At 45.6% G+C, this 25987-nt stretch overlaps 2 protein-coding genes across 5 annotated transcripts in view; one reads left to right on the top strand and one right to left on the bottom strand.

Annotated features, from left to right (window-relative positions):
* Positions 1 to 52: 52 nt before the first annotated feature.
* Positions 53 to 16100, bottom strand: LOC110499038 (mitogen-activated protein kinase 8). Of its 4 annotated transcripts, none has more exons than XM_090212497.1 (12): positions 15453 to 16100; positions 10124 to 10304; positions 9574 to 9703; positions 9188 to 9246; positions 8479 to 8617; positions 8210 to 8375; positions 7533 to 7604; positions 5518 to 5700; positions 4943 to 5067; positions 4291 to 4354; positions 3630 to 3707; positions 53 to 3307 (listed from the first exon to the last, which is right to left on the bottom strand). In XM_090212497.1, the coding sequence occupies exons 2-12, from the start codon at positions 10243 to 10245 to the stop codon at positions 3291 to 3293; spliced, it is 1155 nt and encodes a 384-aa protein (XP_090068623.1). In that variant the 5' UTR covers positions 10246 to 10304; positions 15453 to 16100; the 3' UTR covers positions 53 to 3290. The 4 variants fall into 4 exon arrangements, with proteins under 4 accessions (XP_090068623.1, XP_021431545.1, XP_021431544.1 ...); XM_021575870.3 differs by lacking the exon at positions 7533 to 7604 and adding an exon at positions 6662 to 6733 and having other exon boundaries at positions 15453 to 15713; XM_021575869.3 differs by lacking the exon at positions 7533 to 7604 and adding an exon at positions 6662 to 6733 and having other exon boundaries at positions 53 to 3302; positions 15453 to 15705.
* Positions 16101 to 17311: 1211 nt separating this feature from the next.
* Positions 17312 to 25987, top strand: part of LOC110498748 (FERM and PDZ domain-containing protein 2-like) — a 49197-nt gene continuing 40521 nt past the window's right edge. Inside the window, exon 1 of the mRNA XM_090212496.1 lies at positions 17312 to 17667. The gene's annotated coding sequence lies outside the window, so the exon portion shown is untranslated. The remainder of the gene's footprint in view (positions 17668 to 25987) is intronic.

The following is a 25987-nucleotide window of genomic DNA, read 5'->3' as shown; positions in this document are numbered from 1 at the left end:
TACCACCAAATTATACAAAATCTCAAGATCATGTACAAAAACAACCTGCCAATGCATGACTCAAATTGTGTTTATTTTATTTGCAGTACATATTTATTTATTTATTTATTTTTGGGGGGGGGGGTATCATCAGATCCCAATGCATTTATTCGAGTAGTGCACTGTTCATTGGCTGTGGTCCAAGACACACAGAGCCAAGAATTCTTAACTACTTGCATGGCTGGCTTCACTAGCAAACATAACAAACCAGCACCATACATATGACTTTGTAGACTTTTTAGGTATTACTTATATTTTTGTAACTTTTATTTACCATTATTTGGCCTTACCGATCAAAATCTATTGGCCACGCATGATGTACTCCCCTCTCTCTGCTCCCTCTGGCCACAGATTGGACTGGTATAGGACCGATTACGTAACATGACTAGATTAAAGTCATAGAGAATCATCCTAATTCATTAAAAAAAAGGAAAACATGGATTGACAGTACCAAACATTTCTCTACCTTCAGAAACATACAAACTAACATGGGCTAGACCCATCACTTAGTTTACTTCTAGCACATTTTGCGGAAGGTATTGCACATGAACTGTAAAAAAAAAAAATTTTTTTTTTAAAGGAACATAAACAATTATCTTTACTTCTAGGTGAAGTATTCATAATGTACAAAACTAGAAGTTTCCTAACATTGACAATAGTACACTTTCAAATAAATAAATAACGGAATCTGTATTCACATGTCTTCAATAGCTAATCATGTGGGCAACTAAGTATACAAGAACGTATTGAAATTTAGTGAGGTAGTTCATCAAAGCCTACTTTAAAATCATGATGATACTTTTTTTCCCCCCAAGAGATGTGATACAAAATCAAAAGAAAGTCTACAAATTCCAAATGTATCCCCAATAATGCTGGGCTAACAAAATTAAGACCACTTCAAAATAACAAAATAAAAAAATATCTCGTCTTGATGAATTATGTTATTGTGTTATAACACAGCTTCTATAATAGTGGATAGATCTCATTGGCTGTCATTCTGCTTCCCCTTCCACAACACGTCATGTTGCCAAATAATCCATTATGTTACATTTTACATTCTGTAATGACTCTATTTAGGACAGGAATTATTCAACACCACCACATAACATCTACACTGCCACAGTAGCAGTTACCATTCAGCGCAAATACATTTGGTTTAATATAAAACCGAGGAAATTAGGCAAAAGAAATCTTCCCTTCTAAAATCATCAAGCACATTCTCATTATGCAAAGTAAAGCCGCAAACCGCACATGCCTACCAGTGATTGTTATATTTTTTTAAATAAAAAATAAAAAAATTACTTTGATGAAAGACCTACCTAAAACTGCCCCTTTCTGAAACTATTTCAAATGTATATTATGTGCTAAAATATTCTAAAGCATACATCATCCGCTTGACAGAATGTAGTCTCCAACTTCAGGGTCATACCGATGCCGTAGAAAAATATACAGTGCATTTTTTGATAACGGCCTCAAAATGTGATTGACTTATTTGTGGAAACTACTATAGGCCTTATCAGAAACCATTAATGACCTACAGTATGCACACCATGACGACTACTCCTCTTCCTAGATACTCAGGAATGAACGATTGACAAACTACAGGCACTTTTCCCATTTAAAAGCAAAATACATTTTTTTTTAAATACACTGGAGGGACACTATTATTGCATACAGTTCAGAATCATTGACTACCTTGGATTTCGTGGTGGTTCAGTAATTATTTTGAGAAGTACTGTACTAAGCTTAGTGTGAAATAGATTTAGTGCAAACATGCATACACCTTCTGCAAAGGGCTTAGCCAATACCTTCTCTGAGACTCATCTTATTACACTCATCATTTTCCCAATCTAAAATGTTCAATATGCAGCACGTTGGCAACCGTAAAGACAAAATCATTAAGGTACATTGATATTACATGAATAAAATGAGATCCAATTTTTGGGGGTATATCGTTTGTTTCTGCGCTTGCAGCCTGCAAAATCTCCATCCCTCTGAAGACAATCAGCATCACCACATACACAAGCCCTCTCTACGTCCACGTTTGGACTGAACCGAAGCGCAGTCTTCATAGGACTCCTCACAAGTCGTGTGTTCTAACTAGTCACATCCCATTTCTCACAAAGCTTCTCAGTACAGTAGTGCCACTGCCATCTTTCTCTGTCCTAGTGTTTAACATAACCCCACTGTCAAAGCAAAAGCCACCTGGAGAAAAGAACCACTGGTGAATAACTGACCAGAGCAGAGGAAGAAGTGCCTTCAGCTCTCGTGACAAAAATTCAAATGATCTTCTGAGCTGTTTCCTGTCTGGACCTATCGGCCTCCTTTTGATCATATACTGGAATACCCATAAAATATGAAAAGAAAATTCAGGCAAACTTTTTTACTGAAAAAAAGAAACACAACATTTCTTCTCTTACCAAAAGGAAAAATGGTTCAGGAATCAAACAGCATTTTGAGATATTTTAAGACTAAACTAACAAAGAACAAAGAGAAAAAAAAGAAAGCTGTTTCATCAACTTGGATTTTTTTACAAGGAAGTAGTGACTCACAAGAGGAAAACAGTTCTAAAGTTTCTCGAAATTCAATCCAATGGATATACGCGTTAAAACACAAAATCCCATATAAAATAGGCAAAGTAATATTACTATTCTGAAGGGGAGTACTAAAATTAGACATCAATTAAATTATAGTTGAAATGGCTTACTGCAAACTCAAATTGAAAAAAATATATTTACCATAAAATCTGTACAAACTCATTCAACATCAATATGGCCAGTTGAAATAGCAGAATCTTGAAATAAAAGTTGATGAAACTAAAAACAAACAAAAAAAGCTTTGCTAAAGCTTTTACAGATGTTCTCAAATTCTCACCAGCGGTCGAAACCACAGCGTAGTGAAGTCATTCTCAGGTTAAAAAAATATTGATATGCCACAATAAATTACAGCCTGGACTCAAAAAGAAAATAACTCAAATAACTGTAGCAGTAGTTTTCGGGGAAAATTATAAAGGATTAAAAAAATCATTTAAAAAAAGGTGAAACTGGCCTAAACTCTACACCATTGAAGACAAGCGGAGGGACCGGTGGGACAGGGCCCAGGGCAGGGTGATAGTCATCTGCAGCAGCCCAGTGGGTCCGTGTTAGAGGCTGTCTCCAGGCTGCTGTCCGTGTCAGAAGCCAGGGTGGGGTCGGTGGACACATCGTTGACGGACGAGGACGATACAGAAGGGTACTGCTGGGAGCCGCTGCTCACTGCTGCACCTGTGCTACATGTATGGAGAAACATAGAAGGGGCATCAAGTCAGACTTGAACCACAAATTACTTCTGGTTACGCTATGACATTTCAGCAGAGAGAAAAAGAGAAACGTTTCTTGAAGAAATGAACATGGTCCTTCAAGTCGGATCTGGAGCAGAAGCCGATTATGGGCAGAGAGACAGTGCCCGTCTCAATTTGTTCCTACCACAGTGCACTAGGACCAGTTTTTCCTGACCATGGGACCTGACCAGGAAAAACGCTGGGCCAGAGTTATAAGCTATAATCAGGGCGGGAGTGCTCATTCCCCATAGAGACAACGCTCTAAACTAACCTAAAGACGCTGGCTGTCCCCGGATCACTCCATTCTTCGTTCTCTCCTCCCAGTCCTGGACCTCCATGTATATCAAATCTGTGATGGAACACAACATTTAGTAAAGAGAGCAAGTACAGTAGCGACTTCCGATAGCTTCACCAAAACGCTCAGGTTTTCCAGAATTCCGGATTCAGGAGGGAATAAGGAGGAAATCTGGGAATCCGGGATTTTGGAAAATCTGGGAATTTTGGGAAAGTTGGGGAATTTTGCAACCTTAGACAAGAGACATAAACCTAAGAAGAGCATGACAGACCGCAACACAGCAAGCATGGTGTGACACGGAGTCGACACTTGAGAATAGTCAATAAACAGGGCTCTGTTCAACAGGGCTCTGTCAAAAATCATCAGACCAGGTTTAGATTAGACAGGGAGGAGGGGCAAAAGACACACCACACACTTTAGACGGGGATTTGTTAGGACAAACAGACACGCACACAAAGGAGAAAAACCTGCATAACACTCAAATATTCATATTAAATGTCCCACAGGTATATCGTGAGATGTAGATTCTTAGTAGAGTAATGTGCACTTGTAATGTAACATAGTGCAAACATTTAAAAGTGCTCGTGTATGCGTCAAAGCATGGGTAAGCAAAATGGCTTCGCTCTCTCTACTGTACCTTTCCACTCCTCCACTGTGTGTTCCCTCTCATCCAGCTGCTTGTCAGTGATCAACGGTGGGGGCTGCAACAGGAACAGGACAGAGCATACTGTAAGTGGGGTGACACGGCGACTGATAACCTTCTCTTCACTTGGCTGAGTCACATTCAAATATGTGCAAGGCGCTGCCGCACTGCTGCCAAATCTACACGTCTCAAGGCCGATTTCTTTTTCCTCCCGTTTTGAGGAACTGGTGAATGACTGAGGGGAGTGCAACGTCTCATTCTTCACCCACACACTGCACGTTAGCCGAGGTGGAGATTTCGAGACTGAGGGATAACAGGCTGACACATCCAAGTGCAATCTCTGTGATGACAACCTGCCTGTCAATGGAAGTCAAATCCAGAGCACCTGCTTTCAGCGACGGCCTGATAAACAGTCAGAGACGTTTATCATCTGATGTGGCCTAAGCCTTTGGCAGGCAGGCAAACTCACAGGGCTTTCATGGTCACTCTTACTGTGAACCACAACTAAATGCATTTTTTAGAAGCATGCACACACATTAAGACACACACAGAGTAGACCTGAAGAGTCATGTTATTATCTAACATAAGAGTAGACAACACAAGAACCACCCCTACACGCCCACATAATGAGCAAGTAAGTGCTTACCGCCTCCACTTCAGTTGGATCATACCACACGTTGATGTAGGGGTGCTGGAGAGCCTCGCTCACAGAGATCCGTTTGGATGCATCTATTACCAACATCTTTGATAATAGGTCTCTGGCTTGACTTGCTGCGAGGCAATTAAGAAAATAGAGAAATTAATGGCATGGGCAAAGTCGACTCGGCTGACATTCACTGTGCTGATAAATTAGTGTAGTGTGCCAGAATAGAGTCCCTTAGTCAAACATGATCAGAATCAAAGCAGAGAGTAAGGCCTCAAACCACTACATAAAAGACTGCATTAATCATCATCATCATCTAACTTGACTACTTTCTGTGGAATTAACAATTGATCACATAAGTAAGTCGGACTCTATTAGTTAGCATATATCAGAGAAAGTGTTAGGCACGTAATGTACTTATACTCAGCAAATAACTGTCTATAGATTCAGAATATTTTAGTCATACAAACATGTAGGAGACATTTTGCATCTCACAACAGGCACCTCACCATGACACACAATACTGCAGTTTTCATGCTTTGGGTGTCCCACAGGGGGGGGGTGCTCTGCCCGCTTACCTTTCAGTTTGTTGTGCTCCGAGTCGGCTGGGAAGAGGACGTCGGGGAAGAGCTTCTCAAAGGTGAACCCGGCGTAGCGGGGTCTGTTCTCCACGTAGGTCCTTACCGACTGGTTGAGCTTCATCAGGAACTCCTGACTGGGAGTCCCCAACTGCTCGATCACCTTGTTCCACTGATCAATATCTGACGTTCCAACATGTAAGAAAAACGCTGCACAGGGCTTTTCAGAGGCTTTTCAGAGGCTTTTCAGAGGCTTTTCAGAGGCTTTTCAGAGGCTTTCCACAAGGGGGACAATTGACAAAGTTTAGTTAGTATAAAGAAATCGGTTGTCGTGGAGAGTTATGGACACTGGACACATGGAGGAGGCTAATTTCTTTCACTGTTGCCTTTGCTGAGCAACTGTGAGTGAGTAATCAAGGGAAAGCCGTTTGATCTTCTCCCATGAGACAGACACACAAAACACTGAAAACAGAAGCGAAAGCCTCGTTGTGGGACTGTATAATGAGGTGAAGTGATCAGAACAGTTTTCCCTTCAGTTGAAACGGCCTCCGACAGGTACATAGACATCGCATCATGGTATCGGTCCCATTATGGAGTCTGTGAGAGTACGGGCAGCACCATTGAGGACATCTCAATTTTGAAATAGTGAATGTTCTTCTTCTACTAGTTGTATGAGTTGGCAAACAAACTGAAAGGGTGCATACTGCCACCTAGAGTGTTATTTGAACCGGTATAAGCCAAGGTTGGTGATTTACTTCCATCTGAAGTTATAGAATGTTTCCTCACAAGTGTAATTAATTGGCTGATCCCTCCTGGTGACCTGGATGGAATTATGTGATCCTTCCTTAACCCATAGAAAGTCCCACCTAGTTGACTACTTCAAAATGGTGGAAGTCCTCAACGGCACTGCCGATACTGAAACAGGCTTTTGAGCACTAGAGTCCTCGATCTATCTCTATGGTACAAACCCATTCACATGTACCCAACGGAAATGAATTTGTATGCAGTAGTAGGACGGTCTCAGCACCACAACACACACACTCTTTCACACACATAACAAACAAATTTGCACGCACATGCATACAAACTCACACACACACACACACACACAATGGAGGGACGATGAGGGTCCAGGGAAGGATACGATCTGTGCCTGGGAACAACACACTACCTCGGACCATTTCTGCCATGATGCAGCCAATAGACCAGACATCAACTGAAAAATGAAATGACAGTAAAATTAGCATGCAGAACAGAAACAAAAATGAAAAATAACAAAACAAGGAACGACTAACGACGCAGACAAGGTGATGTGTGTGAATGCAAACAAAGGAAATGAGTGCATGCAAACTCTCACGTCAAACCGCGGTCAGTGTCCGACTAAGCAGTGTATCGTGATACGGCGTGGGCTCTCTGGTTCACTCTCTGGCATATTATTAACCAAAGTGGAAGAGGGCCAGAGAACTGCCTTACACACCACCCTCAAGACTCTCAGTGGGGTAAATGAATACCATCAATTTAATAGACAAAAGCCCATTTTAGATAATTGACAAAAGCTCTACCAGGCCACCATATACAGCACATAAGATATTCTGTGTTAGGAGAGTGTCCATTTCATATTTTTGAACCAAACGGGCTGTTTATCTTGGAAGAAGACCGTCAAACAATAATATGAGGTAAGAGGGTATCTTTTGCAATTGCATTTCTTGGTACAAATTAAAAGAGCAAACCATTCTGTTTCAGGTGCTTGATGTGTGAGTCAGAGGTCCTTCAAGCTACAGTGATGGGTGCTTGGGGGATAGAGTGAAGGGGGGTGGGGGGGGGGGGGGGGGGGTAGAAGTGGGTGAGGAGGTGTCAGGCATTTCAGAGGAGAGATGGAATTTCGACAGTTGCTCTTTGACATGAATCTCTGCGATCCATTGTAATGAGCAAGGCTTCAAAAAGAAACTCGCCGGCGCTTTTTTTTTCTCTCGTTCAAATGCTGAACTGAACTGCTGCATGCAGCACAAGGATACAATCCCTTCCTGGAAAAAGGATTTTGTGGCGAACCATTTCTGCCATAATGCAGCCCACAGCCCATATATCCACTAGATGTGTGTCGCATAGAAAGAAGGAGAAGAAAATAAGCAAAGCAACAAGTCAGCAGGAACGTTTGGGACATTTTTTGGTCAAGAGTACAGGGATGCCCATATTTCCAGGCAGTAGAAGTCGAAGTTAAATAACCCCCCCCCCCCCCCCCCCCCCCTATTTGAGCACTGAATTTCATCGCTAAAACAAACCGAGTCCAATGATTCGGAGATATCTAGCCCCATCACATCTGCACATAAGACATTGTTGCGGAAAATGTCCATTGTTAAAGGCATGCGCACTAAAGTGAACGTCGTGCATCCACACGTGACTGGATTCCCACTGACATCTAGTCCAGCTGGACCGTCTCTGCACCGTTTCTGCACCGTCTCTGCACCGCCTCTTAGAAAACACAAGTGCTACATCTGCTGTGCACTGGCTCTCTAAACAGGAGGAAAAGGAACCCACCATGCATAGCCAGGCATGCCACCGTCACCTCAGACTGTGACACTGACACGGGAGGGTGGTGGGGCTGTGAGGGTGGGTGTTAGGACATTGTGGGCCAAGCATGCGACAGGCAGCGTTCCGCAGCACGCACAGCTCTGATGATTGGTCCCTCACTCACCGTTGGCCTGGTAACCCATGCCCAAGATGACTTCAGGGGCGCGGTAGTAGCGGGTCACCACATACGGGGTCATCAGGAGGCCTGTGGCCGCTGTCCTGGCCAATCCGAAGTCCAGGATCTTCAGTGTGCAGTCCGACTTAACCACAATGTTGCTGGGTTTCAGATCCTGAGGGTGGGGTCAGGAGGGGATATGGTTTAGAGAGATGGGATGGGTGGACAACTCTCTAGAAATGTCAGGCGAGGCAAGGCGTGCGTGTTTGTGTGTCTACCCTGTGTATGATGCCTGCGGCGTGAAGGTGCTTGATGCCACACAGCATCTGGTAGAGCAGATAGGACAGCCGCTCGTGGTCCAACTCCATCTGGATCACCTGGCACAGGTTGGCATCCATCAGCTCCATCACAATATAACTGAGGATGGATACAGAGGAGAGGGAAGGAAGGGTGGGTGAGATGACACGTACACTCTCACAAACATATGCATACACATGCAAACACACACAGATACACCCAAGGACATGCAAGAATAAACACTGATTACGTCTCTCTCTCACACACACACACACACACACACACACACACACACACACACACACACACACACACACACACACACACACACACACACACACACACACACTCACACACACACGCACACACACACACAGGCTGCCTCCTCAGTCATAGCAAAACGGTCCGTATACCCTCAGGCTATGATTTGTTCATTTGTATTTTTAGCTCCAATCAGGCAGACAGATCCTCACAGTTCCTCCCTCCGCTCTGAGAATGAAATCACATTTCGTCCCATGCACTGCAACATACTAACCCATCCGTTATCCCACAATGGACCCTGACCCCCAACTACCATACACTGCGCAAAACAATTGTTGCGTATACTTCCTGCCATTTCAGCACTACAGCCTACCAGGGAACACTGAGCATATACGATATAAAACCAAGGACGACGACGACGTTACTTACACATCTTGGAACTCCTCCAGTGTCTTCTGTGGCGTGAATACATTTAGCAAGCCAATAATCTGTGGAGTTACAAAACGCATCAGTGCATCATGGTTCTATGAGCAGCATACGGAGGGACACCGCATTCAGTGCTGACAAACACACTGCATAATGGTGCACTGAAACAGCAGGTTAAAAAAACGGATAACGCTACAGAAAATAGACAATTGAACATTTGGAAAAACGTCAAGAGCTGGCGTAAAAGCTACAAGAGGATAGCAACATTCTGGAACGATGTCCGTCGTGAAAATGAGACGCATTTTTACAACTCCCCTTTCCCACTTGGCGCTACCCCCTTTTTGCTATGGCAGGTTCAGAGAGAGAGAGAGAGAGGGAAAATAGCTTACGTTCTTATGGTTAACACATTTCATGAGCACCAGTTCTCTGTAAGCTCTTTTGGCATGGGTCTGGTTCTGGAAAGGCCGGCTGAGTTTTTTAATTGCAACATTGCGTTCGAGGTTGTGGTCATACGCTGAGCTGGGAAACACAAAATAGAACAGGTTTGTCCATACTGCATGATGCAATCTGAAAAAGGCAAGCATGGCCAAACATCAATGTCTTTCATCCTTTTTTTAATAAAATGTTTTTTTTATTTTTTTTTAACTAGGAGGCATGTGAGTTGTTCATACTTTCCCACATCCTAGATCAATATCAATAACGGGGTTCAAGTGATTGAAGCCTTATACTGGACCAATGGCATACAGACAACCTGCAACAGCTAATAACATATCACATTGACTTCCAATGGCAATTTTTTTTTTTAAGCTATCAAATGGTTATGTTAGATGATGTTAATTTCCAACGTAACACACGCAGTTCTAAGATAGCCACTTGATATTGAGTACTGGGCTACAGCGCATCTCTTTTCCTGTCTAATTCACAGCTCCGTCTACTCACCAGACAATTCCCTGTGCTCCGGAGCCGATGGGTCTTAAATTCTGGTAGCGCTTCAAAACCGTAAACGTGGAATCACCGACATCTAAACTGTAAAACTCCTTTTCACGCTTATTCCGATTCATGATGAAATCTGGACAAAGTGTGTATTTTGGGCATCCAAGTGGAACTTCTGTATCAAGACCTAAGAAAGATGGAGAAGACAACAGGAAGATAAATCAAATAAAAGTACTAGCATTTCATCAGCTTAGTACCTGGACATTCCAAGCCATAGTTTTTTTTTGATTGATTGACAAAGGCAGCATTGAGAATTTGATTGACATAGGCTGCATTGAGTGTAAAAAGCAATGACATTTGGATCATTACAGTGCATTGTGGAAGTATTTAGATCTTGTCCCGTTTTCCACATGTTGTTATGTTACATCCTTATTCTAAAATGTATTTAAAAAAAACGTAAAACTCAATCACAGCCACGCTCAAGGTCCTAAACGATATCAGAACCGCTATCGATAAAATACAATACTGTGCAGCCGTCTTCATCGACCTGGTCAAGGCTTTCGACTCTGTCAATCACCTCATTCTTTTCGGCAGACTCAATAGCCTTGGCTTCTCAAATGACTGCCTCGCCGGGTTCACAAACTACTTCTCAGATAGAGTTCAGCGTGTCAAATCGGAGGGTCTGTTGTCCGGACCTCTTGCAGTCTCTATGGGGGTGCCACAGGGTTCAATTCTCGGGCCAACTCTTTTCTCTGTATATATCAATGATGCCGCTCTAGCTGCTGGTGATTCTCTGATCCACCTCTATGCAGACGATACCATTTTGTATTCATCTGGCCCTTCTATGGACACTGTGCTAAAAAAACTCCAAACGAGCTTCAGTGCCATACAACACTCCTTCCGTGGCCTCCAACTGCTTTTAAATGCTAGTAAAACTAAGTGCATGCTCTTCAACCGATTGCTGCTGCACTCTCCCACCTGACTAGCATCACTACTCTCGACGGTTCTGACCTAGAATATGTGGACAACTACAAATACCTAGGTGTCTGGTTAGACTGTAAACTCTCCTTCCAGACTCACATTAAGCATCTCCAATCCAAAAATTAAATCCAGAATCGGCTTCCTATTTCGCAACAAAGCCTCCTTCACTCATGCCGCCAAACATACCCTCGTAAAACGGACTATCCTACCGATCCTTGACTTCGGCGATGTCATTTACAAAATAGCCCCCAACACTCTACTCAGCAAACTGGATGTAGTCTATCACAGTGCCATCCATTTTATCACCAAAGCCCCATATACTACCCACCACTGCGACATGTATGCTCTCGTTGGCTGACCATCACTACATATCCGTCGCCAAACCTACTGGCTCCAGGTCATCTACACGTCTTTGCTAGGTAAAGCCCCGCCTTATCTCAGCTCACTGGTCAGCAGGTATATTGCACTAGTCATCCCCAAAGCCAACACTTCCTTTGGCCGCCTTTCCTTCCAGTTCTCTGCTGCCAATGACTGGAACGAAATGCAAAAATCACTGAAGCTGACTTTAAGCAGCTTACCGATCACTGTACCTGTACACAGCCACACCTCATCCTCATATTATTACTTACCCTCTTGCACCCCAGTATCTCTACTTGCACATCTATCAGTCCAGTATTAATGCTAAATTTGAATTATTTTCACCTCTAGGACCTATTTATTGCCTACCTCCCTACTCTTCTACATTTGAACACACTGTACATAGATTTTTCTATTTTTCTTTCCTTTTGTGTTATTGACTGTACATTTGTTTATGTGTAATTCTGTGTTGTTGTTTTAGTCGCTCTGCTTTGCTTTATCTTGGCCAGGTCACAGTTGTAAATGAGAACTTGTTCTCAACTGGCCTACCTGATTAAATGTCCCACAGTTGACAGTGCATGTCAGAGCAAAAACTACGCCATGAGGTCGAAGGAATTGTCCGTAGAGCTCCCAGACAGGATTGTGTTGAGGCACAGATCTGGGGAAGGGTACCAAAACATTTTTGCAGCATTGAAGGTCCCCAAGAACACAATGGCCTCCATCAATCTTAAATGGAAGAAGTTTGGAACCACCAAGACTCTTCCTAGAGCAGGCCGCCTGGCCAAACTGAGCAATCGGGGGAGAAGGGCCTTTGTCGGGGAGGTGAGGAAGAACCCAATGGTCACTCTGACAGAGCTCCAGAGTTCCTCTGTGAAGATGGGAGAACCCTCCAGAAGGACAACCATCTCAGCAGCAATCCACCAATCAGGCCTTTATGGTAGAGTGGCCAGACCTCGGTAAAGGGCACATGACAGCCCACTTGGAGGTTGCCAAAAGTCACCTAAAGACTCTCAGACCATGAGAATCAATATTCTCTGGTCTGATTTAAACCAAGAATGCCAAGCGTCATGTCTGGAGGAAACCTGGCACCATCCCTATGGTGAAGATTGGTGGTGGCAGCATCATCCTGTGGGGATGTTTTTCAGCGGCAGGGACTTGGAGACTAGTCAGGGTCGAGGCAAAGATGAACGGAGCAAAGTACATGATGAAAACCTACCTCCAGAGCGCTCAGGTTCTCAGACTGGGGTGAAGGTTCACCATCCATCAGTATAATGACACTAAGCACACAGCAAAGACAACACAGGAGTGGCTTTGGGAAAAGTCTCTGAATGTCCTTGACTGTCCCAGCCAGAGCGGACTTGAACCCGATTGAACATCTCTGGAGAGACCTGAAAATAGCTGTGTGGCAACGCTCCCCATCCAACCTGACAGAGCTTGAGAGGATCTGTAGAGTAGAATGGGAGAAGCTCCCCAAATACAGGTGTGGCAAGCTTGTAGTGTCATTCCCAAGAAGAATCAATGCTGTAATCGCTGCTAAAGGTGCTGCAACAAATACTGAGTAACGGGTCTGAATACTTATTTAATTGTAATATTATTTTTTATTTTAAATTAGCAAAAAAATATTTTAAAATAAACAGTTTTTGCTTTAACATTATGGGTTAATGTGTATAAATTGATGAGGGAAAAAAACATTTAATCAATTTTAGAATAAGGCTGTAACTTAACAAAATTTGGAAAGAGTCAAGGGGTCTGAATACTGTTCGAAGGCACTGTACATCGTTTCTCTTCGGCTTGAAAAAAAGGCCTTTCCTGAGGTTTGTGGAAGCTCTTTGCTATCATTTAAATAGAGCTGCTTAAAAAACAAACACTTTAGTTGCATGCTTGGCTGAGATATGGGGCAGAGCTAGGAAAGTTTCTCACAAGCCAATAGAGAAATCTCACAGCTATCACATCGAGAGTGACTAGAACCACCGTCTGATGACCATTTGTGCCTGCAGAAATGTTTATTTAAGACTCATTGCTCAGGCAAATAAGTAGGAAGGAGTGAAGCAGAGAGAGAGGGGAAAAAAGAGAGAGGGAGGGAGCGCTGGATTTGATATGGAGTTACAAGACAAAATCATTACTCAAATGTAGGCCCATTTCCACTGGCTGACGGCCACACAGTCGACAGACCATTACTTGACCTCCATAGGCCTACACAGCCACATTCCCCCTCCACTTCACACGAAGGGACATTCACGGGGGGTGGGGGGGGGGGGGTGAAAGCCATGTCAACGGCCTGAAGCCGTGCTCTGAGATGGCGGGACTAAAAAAAATAGGTTTCGAGGAGCTTGAACAAAATGATCCACCGACACAAAAGGGAAGTGAAATCGCTCCGTGCTATCGTGCACTCTGGAGCAGAATGAACGGCGGCGCAAACAACTGAATGACGATACCTACAGAGGGACTGGACTGTATTGAATGGTATGCGTGTCATTGTATTAAAACAACATAAATTACACTAGTTTGATTCACATTATAAATGGAAATGTGAGCATTTGCGTTATAATTCGTTTGTGAAAAGCTAACAGGCAGGATAAAAACACTAACCCATGCTGTATGCAACAAGGTTTACTAAAAGAAGGAGCCACGGAGCAGTAGAAGATGTATCTATGACATTTCGTCTTTAGATGTGGCACTCGGATAGATGAGTGGTAGAGAGAGAGAGCGCATCTCTCACAGAGACTCCGAGAGAAGCTGAGAGAATATGCGATAAGAGGGAGGCACTGAATTGTAGCCATGAAGCATGTCGTCGCGGACAACATCACCCACCCACAGGTGAAGGCTACATCGTCCGTTGCCGTTTCAAGGTCTCACTCTAAATCACAAGTATATGGTCTGGGGCATTTCAGTAAAAATGGGGGCCATTTCATTCACAGCAATAACTGAAGTGCATAACAATTAATGTCTCTCCATCGTGCCATAATGCCCAGCTGGTGTCTACATCTAACCTAAATTAGTATGACTTCTCACATTATCGGTGGTTTTCACCAGCCTACTTTTCCAGCTAATGAAGACACTGAAGCCCATCACCACTGACCGCAAGAACGAGCAGCGTCAGAATTAGAAGCAATTTGTCAAATAACCCTGGCTGCATTCCTCTATGACACACCTTAGGCTGGAATGGCCAATGAAGGTGTCCAACATCTTTCAAAACAAAATGCGACAGTAATCTTTTACCCAATGTTTGTTACCCGAATGGATAGACAGGCAAAGGAAGATATGATTTAACCATATTTACCATCATTATAATTATATTAATTATATTAATCGCGTTCTTATTATCGATAGACGGGTGTGTCGATGTGACAGCTGCCTGACCATAACACCGTCGATTAATTATTCTGCAGTGTTTTAGGTATATTGGATGAAATGTATTCGATCCAGATAAACTGACGACATCATCCATCAAAAGTGTTACAATTTTACACAAGCTGTTGCTATATCTCTCACTTGTTTAATAGACGTCGACTTGACGCACTAGCAGAATAGGTAAACCTGCGAACACAAGTTTATACTCCTCAATCCGTGGTAGGCAAATTGTCAATTGCCCATTTCTTTACCGAATGGTGGGCATGTGTTTCATATTTGAGAAATGTAGTATGTCAAATGTAACCAAGGCATTTATGTTGTCAGTATCGGCTGCGGAGATAGGTAGTTGTTACAACGTAACGCGGCAGGTAGTTACAGTCTTGTTACAATGTAGCGTGTTTTGTAGCGTCCCGTGTGCGTTTAAATTCATCGCGCATTAATAAGTATCCAATAGCCAGATTTTTTAAAGGCGGTGCACGTCTTTAAAATTCCAATAGGCCTATAGGCCGAAACTCGGCAATATGTTCCAGCAAGCTGGTTGCAGCTATTTATTGTAATTTCTGTGTTCCTTGCGACCCATCAGTGACAATACCCTCCCCCACTGCTAACAATAACATGTTTTATAAAGGTTTCATATGGAACTCACCTCACTCCAAAAGAACACGTTCGTAATTCCAAAACCGTAAAACCGCGGTTTCTGGTCTTCAGTTTAAATATGCAGCAGAATGTTTGAATATCTTATAATATTTCCTCGTTAGTAAGACAACCTCTGAGTCCGCTGCGTTTCCTTCCACTGGCAGGCCTGGATCTGCCGAATACATGTGTACTACGTAACCTAATCTTTGCGCTTCCGTGACACAAACAGTTTCTGCTATTTCATACCGATGTCGTCGAAACCTTGCGATGTTTTCCGGTTGCGGATGAGAACTGGGTGACATTCAAGAGCGCAACGCCCTGCGGTGTTGTATAGCCTACCTCCCGCGAGTATTCTCTGATTGTAGTGTATGCAACATTATGCATGACAAATTAGAGGCATTTAGGCATTCTACTTCTCATCTCGCCATAATAAACACACGCACTGAGAGCGAGAGAGAGAAAGAGCGAGAGAGAGAGAATATAGAGGGATATGTTTCCCATGCCAATAAAGCCTTTGAATTGAGAGAGAGTGAGAAACCTTCCATAACAAAGCCATCACCTACAGAGTATTAACCTGGAGAAGAGCCCCCTAAGCAAGCTGCTCCTGTGGTTCTGTTCAGAAACACAAACAGACCCCACAGAGCTCCAGGACAGCAACACAATAAGACCCAACCAAATCATGAGAAAACAAAAAGATAATTGCTTTATACATTGGAAATAATTTACAAAAAAACAGTGCAAACTAGAATGCTATTTGGCCATAAACAGAGAGTACACAGTGGCAGAATACCTGACTATGTGACTGACACAAAATTAAGGAAATATGTGTCTATGTACAGACTTAGTGAGCATAGCCTTGCTATTGAGAAAGGCAGACCTGGCTCTCAAGAGAAGACAGGCTATGTGCACACTGCCCACAAAATGAGGTGGAAAATTAGCTGCACTTCCTAACATCCTGCAAAATGTATGACCATATTATAGACACATATTTCCCTCAGATTACACAGACCCACAAAGAATTCGAGAACAAATCCAATTTTGATAAACTCCCATATCTACTGGGTAAAATACCACAGTGTGCAATCACAGCAGCAAGATGTGTGACCTGTTGCCACAAGAAAAGGGCGACCAGTGAAGAACAAACACCATTGTAAATACAACCCATATTTATGTTTATTTATTTGAACTATTTGCACATAATGACATTTGAAATGTCTTTATTATTTTGAAACTTTTGCAAGTGTAATGTGTATTGTAAATTTTGTATTGTTCATATCACTTTTGTTTATTATCTATTTTACTTGCTTTGGCAATGTCAACATATGTTTCTCATGCCAATAAAGCCCCTTAAATTGAAATTGATTGAGTGTGTGTGTGTGTGTGTGTGTGTGTGTGTGTGTGTGTGTGTGTGTGTGTGTGTGTGTGTGTGTGTGTGTGTGTGTGTGTGTGTGTGTGTGTGTGTGTGTGTGTAAGAGAGAGAAAGAGAGAGAGCGGGAGTTGGCTCTTCAGTCAAACAACAATCACACGTGATTTTTGAAGTTCTCATTTAAAAAATAAATAGGCCTATTTTTTAACATACTTTGTGTTTATAGAACTGAGCAGAACATACTTGTCTCACCTTTCACCTCACTGTTCAATTGACAGCTGGGCCGCGTTCCTCTGCCCAGGCGTTGCTGACTCCTGCCAGATTTTACAACGCCTATAAAGGTATTTATCAGGTAAGGTATCAGCTAACCACATCATATATTATCGCAATCTGTCAATCGATTACACAGTTGATGACGTCGCACGCAACCATTGGTTGATGCATGTCAATTCTGAGCAAGGGAGCGCGACCATTAGCTACAGTTTATCTTGCACAGAGTACTTGGCCACACCAATTGGTTGCTCACTGCCTTGCCACTTGTCACACTGCTGCTGCGTAATCCAATTGAGTTCTTATAGCTGGAGTCTAAAAATAGTCCAAATTAACAGAAACACAGTATGGACATGTAATTAGGTGTGAGTACAGAACGTTATATGCGATGGAGAAATGTGTTATTTCCGCTCTGTCATGTGGTGGAATTATAGATGGATAGATGAAAAATCGCTTGATAGGCTAGAAAAAATTGCCGATGGAGAGCACAGCCACAGGTGGAATGCTATGTGATGCTTGAGGGGATTACATTCGAGCTGCAGGTATTCTGAAGAAATTAAGAGGGACTTCAGATATCGAATGAATTAAGGTAAAGTTTTGGGTTAATTGGATATAATTCCGCAAAAATATAGACCTACATGTGGTATTCTATGAATGCGTAAAAGTTCCGTACCACAGCCAATGAGTGAATGCCGATATGTTATTAGGAGTTAATTGTAGGTTTAGCTTTCCATTAGGTAGTTAACAGTTGAATTGCAGTTTCTTGACAATAGTCTGGTAGGCATGATCTCAACCTAAAGATATGTTATCTTTAGTGAAGCAGATATGTTACTGTGTCATTTTAGCCCATTAATTACATTATTTGGCAATAGATTTTTATATTTTGTGTTTTAAATGAAATGACAGCATACATATAGCCAGTTATCATGCCTTTATGTCCAAATGTATGTCCAAATTGAAGAAAAAAAATGAATTCCAGTTTGTCTACAAATTAATAATTTATATGTTGGATTCACGTTTCCACCTTAACCAAAATCTCAGTTAAATCAAATTAAACTTAAATTAAACTTAAGTTTGATTTAGGCCTAATCCTATTCTTTAATTTAGATTTTTGGTTGAGTTGGAGATGTGAATCCAACATGACTGATTCATTTGAAAAACAAACTTGAATTAAAGCCAGACTAAGTCAGTGGCACAGATTGAACTATCCAAGCGGAAGATAAATCTCCTTCTAATGTTGATATTTGGTTCCATTGATAACCGAGCAGTAATTCTGCTTTGAAAGTTGATAAACTTGTAACCTCACTTCAGAGAAAATGGCCCTTGAATATGGCACTTTTTTGGCTACACCCATTCAGCATTGTTCACACCCGCTTAAGCTTTATCCCCACCCAGCTCTTTATTAAGGATTCAGATGTGAGGCCATGTACTAAACAACCAAATATTAAGACTAAAGGCTGGTTTATACTAAGGGTGTGTTCGTAAATTCAATCTGGAGTGCCAGAGTGTGCTCAGAGTGAGCTTGTAAACTCATAGCGTTGTCAAATTGTGCGTTCAGAACGCACACTGGACGCTCTGGCGGAGGAGTAGGGTTGATCCGAATGTTCTGATCTAACAGCAGTCAAGCACCCAAGCTAGGGGAAAGGAGGATACCTAGTCAGTTGTCCAACTGAATGTATCTTCCGCATTTAACCAAACCCCTTTGAACCAGATAGGTGCGGGGGGCTGCGTCTTCGGTGTCCGGAGAACAGTGGGTTAACTGACTTAGCTAACTAGCTAATGTTGGCTAGCTTGCTAGCAGTGGCGATTTTAGCATGTAAATCTTGGTGGGGCAAATAAAATAAATGTGTGATGTATGCCAGCAAAGCCACTACACAACAAACAAACAATACATTTAATTGCACTATAATGGTGACAAACGGTGCACAGAAACGCATTCACCGTTCATTAAGCCTCATTTACTGCCTTTTAAAGAACATAGCTGTCACGTTCTGACCTCTATTTCCTTTGTTTTTGTATTTATTTAGTATGGTCAGGGCGTGAGTTGGGTGGGCAGTCTATGTTTGTTTTTCTATGTTTTGGTCTAGTTCTATGTTCGGCCTGATATGGTTCTCAATCAGAGGCAGGTGTTCGTCATTGTCTCTGATTGGGAACCATATTTAGGTAGCCTGGGTTTCACTGTGTGTTTGTGGGTGATTGTTCCTGTTTTTGTGTTTGCACCAGACAGGGCTGTTTTGAGTTCTCACGTTTCTTGTTTTTTTCCGTTAGTTTGTTCATGTATAGTGTCGTCAATAAATACAATGAACAACCACCACGCTGCGCTTTGGTCCGCCTCTACTTCACAAGAAGAGAATCGTTACAGAATCACCCACCACAACAGGACCAAGCGGTGTGGTAATGGGCAAAGGAGAAAGCAGCAGCAGGAGCAGCGCGAGGAGGTATGGACATGGGAGGACGAATTAGACGGTAAAGGACCTTGGGCTCAGCCAGGAGAATATCGCCGCCCCAAGGAAGAACGGGAGGCGGCGAAAGCGGAGAGGCGCTGGTACGAGGAGGCAGCGCGGCGTCGTGGATGGAAGCCCGGGAGTCAGCCCCAAAAATTTCTTGGGGGGGGGCTAACAGGGAGTATGGCTACGCCAGGTAGGAGACCTGAGCCAACTTCCTGTGGTTACCGGGGGGCTAGAGAGACCGGGCAGGCACCGTGTTATGCTGTGGAGCGCACGGTGTTCCCAGTGCGGGTGCACAGCCCGGTGCGGTACATTCCAGCTCCGCGTATCGGCCGGGCTAGAGTGGGCATCGAGCCAAGTGCCATGAAGCCGGCTCTACGCATCTGGTCTCCAGTGCGTCTCCTTGGGCCGGCTTACATGGCACCAGCCTTGCGCACGGTGTCCCCGGTTCGCCTGCATAGCCCAGTGCGGGCTATTCCACCTCGCCGCACTGGCAGGGCGACCGGGACCATTCAACCGGGTAAGGTTGGGCAGGCTCGGTGCTCAAGAGCTCCAGTGCGCCTGCACGGCCCGGTCTATCCGTCACCACCTCCACACCCCAGCCCTCCGGTGGCAGCTCCCCGTACCAGGCTGTCTCTCCGGCCCATCCGTCCAGAGCCTTCCTCCTCTCCAGCTCTGCCGGAGCCTCCCGCCTGTCCGGCGCCTCTGCCGGAGCCTCCCGCCTGTCCGGCGCCTCTGCCGGAGCCTCCCGCCTGTCCGGCGCCTCTGCCGGAGCCTCCCGCCTGTCCGGCGCCTCTGCCGGAGCCTCCCGCCTGTCCGGCGCCTCTGCCGGAGCCTCCCGCCTGTCCGGCGCCTCTGCCGGAGCCTCCCGCCTGTCCGGCGCCTCTGCCGGAGCTTCCCGTCTGCCCGGCGCCTCTGCCAGAGCTTCGCGTCTGCCCGGCGCCATCGGAGCTTCCCGTCTGTCCAGCGCCGCCAGCGCCGCCCGTCTGCCCAGCGCCGCCAGCGCCGCCCGTCTGCCCAGCGCCGCCAGTGCCGCCCGTCTGCCCAGCGCCGCCAGTGCCGCCCGTCTGCCCAGCGCCGCCAGTGCCGCCCGTCTGCCAGGAGCCGCCAATGCCGCCCGTCAGCCAGGGGCCGCCAGTGCCGCCAGTCAGCCAGGGGCCGCCAGTCAGCCAGGGGCCGCCAGTGCCGCCAGTCAACCAGGGGCCACCAGTGCCGCCAGTCAGCCCAGCGCCAGCGCCGCCAGTCAACCAGGGGCCGCCAGTGCCGCCAGTCAGCCAGGGGCCGCCAGTCAGCCAGGGGCCGCCAGTGCCGCCAGTCAGCCAGGGGCCGCTAGAGCCCCTCCGCCCGGAGCAGCTGTCCCTCCGCCCCGAGCAGCTGTCCCTCCGTCCCGAGCAGCTGTCCCTCCGTCCCGAGCAGCTGTCCCTCTGTCCCGAGCAGCTGTCCCTCTGTCCCGAGCAGCTGTCCCTCTGTCCCGAGAAGCTGCCCCTCTGTCCCAAGCAGCCCCTCTGTCCAGTGGGGTCATTGAGAGGGGTGGGCATGGTGAGTAAGCCACGGAGGCGGACAATAAGGCGGACTGAGACAATGGCGAAGTGGGGTCCGCGTCCCGCGCCAGAGCCGCCACCGCGGACAGACGCCCACCCAGACCCTCCCCTATAGGTCAAGGTTTTGCGGCCGGAGTCCGCACCTTTGGGGGGGGGGTACTGTCACGTTCTGACCTCTATTTCCTTTGTTTTTGTATTTATTTAGTATGGTCAGGGCGTGAGTTGGGTGGGCAGTCTATGTTTGTTTTTCTATGTTTTGGTCTAGTTCTATGTTCGGCCTGATATGGTTCTCAATCAGAGGCAGGTGTTCGTCATTGTCTCTGATTGGGAACCATATTTAGGTAGCCTGGGTTTCACTGTGTGTTTGTGGGTGATTGTTCCTGTTTTTGTGTTTGCACCAGACAGGGCTGTTTTGAGTTCTCACGTTTCTTGTTTTTTTCCGTTAGTTTGTTCATGTATAGTGTCGTCAATAAATACAATGAACAACCACCACGCTGCGCTTTGGTCCGCCTCTACTTCACAAGAAGAGAATCGTTACAGAATCACCCACCACAACAGGACCAAGCGGTGTGGTAATGGGCAAAGGAGAAAGCAGCAGCAGGAGCAGCGCGAGGAGGTATGGACATGGGAGGACGAATTAGACGGTAAAGGACCTTGGGCTCAGCCAGGAGAATATCGCCGCCCCAAGGAAGAACGGGAGGCGGCGAAAGCGGAGAGGCGCTGGTACGAGGAGGCAGCGCGGCGTCGTGGATGGAAGCCCGGGAGTCAGCCCCAAAAATTTCTTGGGGGGGGGCTAACAGGGAGTATGGCTACGCCAGGTAGGAGACCTGAGCCAACTTCCTGTGGTTACCGGGGGGCTAGAGAGACCGGGCAGGCACCGTGTTATGCTGTGGAGCGCACGGTGTTCCCAGTGCGGGTGCACAGCCCGGTGCGGTACATTCCAGCTCCGCGTATCGGCCGGGCTAGAGTGGGCATCGAGCCAAGTGCCATGAAGCCGGCTCTACGCATCTGGTCTCCAGTGCGTCTCCTTGGGCCGGCTTACATGGCACCAGCCTTGCGCACGGTGTCCCCGGTTCGCCTGCATAGCCCAGTGCGGGCTATTCCACCTCGCCGCACTGGCAGGGCGACCGGGACCATTCAACCGGGTAAGGTTGGGCAGGCTCGGTGCTCAAGAGCTCCAGTGCGCCTGCACGGCCCGGTCTATCCGTCACCACCTCCACACCCCAGCCCTCCGGTGGCAGCTCCCCGTACCAGGCTGTCTCTCCGGCCCATCCGTCCAGAGCCTTCCTCCTCTCCAGCTCTGCCGGAGCCTCCCGCCTGTCCGGCGCCTCTGCCGGAGCCTCCCGCCTGTCCGGCGCCTCTGCCGGAGCCTCCCGCCTGTCCGGCGCCTCTGCCGGAGCCTCCCGCCTGTCCGGCGCCTCTGCCGGAGCCTCCCGCCTGTCCGGCGCCTCTGCCGGAGCCTCCCGCCTGTCCGGCGCCTCTGCCGGAGCCTCCCGCCTGTCCGGCGCCTCTGCCGGAGCTTCCCGTCTGCCCGGCGCCTCTGCCAGAGCTTCGCGTCTGCCCGGCGCCATCGGAGCTTCCCGTCTGTCCAGCGCCGCCAGCGCCGCCCGTCTGCCCAGCGCCGCCAGCGCCGCCCGTCTGCCCAGCGCCGCCAGTGCCGCCCGTCTGCCCAGCGCCGCCAGTGCCGCCCGTCTGCCCAGCGCCGCCAGTGCCGCCCGTCTGCCAGGAGCCGCCAATGCCGCCCGTCAGCCAGGGGCCGCCAGTGCCGCCAGTCAGCCAGGGGCCGCCAGTCAGCCAGGGGCCGCCAGTGCCGCCAGTCAACCAGGGGCCACCAGTGCCGCCAGTCAGCCCAGCGCCAGCGCCGCCAGTCAACCAGGGGCCGCCAGTGCCGCCAGTCAGCCAGGGGCCGCCAGTCAGCCAGGGGCCGCCAGTGCCGCCAGTCAGCCAGGGGCCGCTAGAGCCCCTCCGCCCGGAGCAGCTGTCCCTCCGCCCCGAGCAGCTGTCCCTCCGTCCCGAGCAGCTGTCCCTCCGTCCCGAGCAGCTGTCCCTCTGTCCCGAGCAGCTGTCCCTCTGTCCCGAGCAGCTGTCCCTCTGTCCCGAGAAGCTGCCCCTCTGTCCCAAGCAGCCCCTCTGTCCAGTGGGGTCATTGAGAGGGGTGGGCATGGTGAGTAAGCCACGGAGGCGGACAATAAGGCGGACTGAGACAATGGCGAAGTGGGGTCCGCGTCCCGCGCCAGAGCCGCCACCGCGGACAGACGCCCACCCAGACCCTCCCCTATAGGTCAAGGTTTTGCGGCCGGAGTCCGCACCTTTGGGGGGGGGGTACTGTCACGTTCTGACCTCTATTTCCTTTGTTTTTGTATTTATTTAGTATGGTCAGGGCGTGAGTTGGGTGGGCAGTCTATGTTTGTTTTTCTATGTTTTGGTCTAGTTCTATGTTCGGCCTGATATGGTTCTCAATCAGAGGCAGGTGTTCGTCATTGTCTCTGATTGGGAACCATATTTAGGTAGCCTGGGTTTCACTGTGTGTTTGTGGGTGATTGTTCCTGTTTTTGTGTTTGCACCAGACAGGGCTGTTTTGAGTTCTCACGTTTCTTGTTTTTTTCCGTTAGTTTGTTCATGTATAGTGTCGTCAATAAATACAATGAACAACCACCACGCTGCGCTTTGGTCCGCCTCTACTTCACAAGAAGAGAATCGTTACAATAGCTGATATGGCTGACTTGCTTAAACAACTGTGGTTTCTACTAACAATTTAAATGTACAAACTATGGCATAAGGGGGCAACAAGCGCAAAAGAGGCAATCCGTAATTTCGATTAAGACATTAATGAGTGAGCAATGACGGACATAGGCAATAAAACTATTTGTTCAGCACTTTTGAAATGTACAGCGACAGAATTCAGAACGTGGGCCATTCTTACAGTGTACTCCCTGTACAACAAGTCAGAGCCGTAGGATGAATAAAGAGGGCATATAAACAGACAATGAAAGCTCTTACAATATTCAATGATTACATTTCTCTAAAACAGGTTATGGGCAAACAAGCACACACCGGCCACGAATGATGTGTTTACAATACCGCATGAGTGAAAATAGACCAAATTATTAGGAAGTAGATTTAATCTTTATCTAAATCACAACAATAGACACAGTCTGCTTAAACAAATAACACACAAACCATTATACGTTTTCATGTCTTTATTGAACACACCGTGTAAACATTCACAGTGTAGGGTGAAAAAAGTATGTCAACCCTTGCATTTGCATTGCTTCTTGTGAATAGCAAACTCACAATTTGTGATTTTAATTTTTATTTTTTATAGGGAAGAGCAGCTCTAACCAACATCTTCAATCTCATCACATTTATTGGACTCCAAGTTAGCTGCCTCCTGACTCCAATTAGCTTTTGGAAAAGTAATTAATCTAGGGGTTCAGATATTTTCCACCCTACACTGTGAATGTGTAAATTATGCATTCAATATAGACAAGAAAAATACAATTATGTGTGTGTTATTAGTTTAAGCACACTGTCTATTGTCGTGACTTAGATGAAGATCAGATCAAATTATATGACTAATTTATGCAGAAATCCAAATAATTCCAAAGGGTTCACATACTTTTTCTTTCCACTGTATGTGCTCTTCAGATATGAGATTGCTTTGTTGTAAATCCTTATTTGGCATCCAATTAAATGTTCTCTAAACCTTCTGTTCCATGTTTTTGTACTGCTTCTCTACTTTTTTAGCATATGTGGGGGGTTTTGTATGCATAAACACTTCTCTGAACTTCATACTTCACATAGAGATGGAATTCATGATTCATTCAAGTCTCATTTTGCTGTGTAACACAATCTGTGGTAAACATACAATATTTTCTTCACACCTTCCACAGCGTGATGTTTCCTGTGAATACTCTAACGACGTGGATCCAACAGTGGTACTGTGCCTTCAGAAAGTATTCACAGCCCTTGACTTTTTCCACATTTTGTTGCGTTAAAGTATGACTTTGTTGCGTTAAAGTATGACTTTGTTGCGTTAAAGTATGACTTTAAAATTGATTCAATTTAGAATTTTTTTTTGTCACTTGCCTGCACACAATATTCCATAATGTCAAAGTGGAATAAATAAGAAATGAAAAGCGGGAATGTTTTGAGTCAATAAGTATTCAATTCCTTTGTTATGGCAGGCCTAAATAAGTTGAGGAGTAAAAATGAGCTTAACAAGTCACATAATAATTTGCATGAACTCACTCTGTGCGCAATTATCGTGTTGAACATGATTTGTTACTGACTACCTCGTCTCTGTACCCCACACATACAATTATCTGTAAGGTCCCTTAATCTAGAAGTTAATTTCAAACACAAATTCAACCACAAAGACTAGAGAGGTTTTCCAATACCTCTCGAAGAAGTGCACCGATTGGTTGATATATATATATATATATATATATATATATATATATATCAAACCATTTTTTTTCTCCATGCATTGAATATCCCTTTGAGCATGGTGAAGTTATTAATTACACTTTGGATGGCATATTTCAACGGAGAGGAAGGGAACCACGGGGATTTCACCATGAGGCCAACTTTAAAACAGTTAGAGTTCAAATCAAAATCAAATGTATTGGTCAAATACGTGATTATCAGATATTATTGCAGGTGTAGCGAAATGCTTGTTCTTCTAGCTCCGACAGTGCAGTAATATGTATCAGTTACCCAAAATACACAGAAATCTAAGTAAGGAATAGATTAAGAATATATACATATATGTCAGAGTGGCATTGGACTAAGATACAGTGGCATAGTATAGAATACAATATGTACATATGAGATGGGTGATGCAAGATTTACACACAATTGAAGTGACCAAGATAGTATAGAGTGCAATTTATACATATGAGATGAGTAATGCAACATA

Source organism: Oncorhynchus mykiss, chromosome 20 (genome assembly GCF_057628025.1).
Source record: "Oncorhynchus mykiss isolate SJ-2025 chromosome 20, ASM5762802v1, whole genome shotgun sequence".
NCBI lineage: Eukaryota > Metazoa > Chordata > Actinopteri > Salmoniformes > Salmonidae > Oncorhynchus > Oncorhynchus mykiss.
This window is presented reverse-complemented; position numbering and strand designations above follow the sequence as displayed.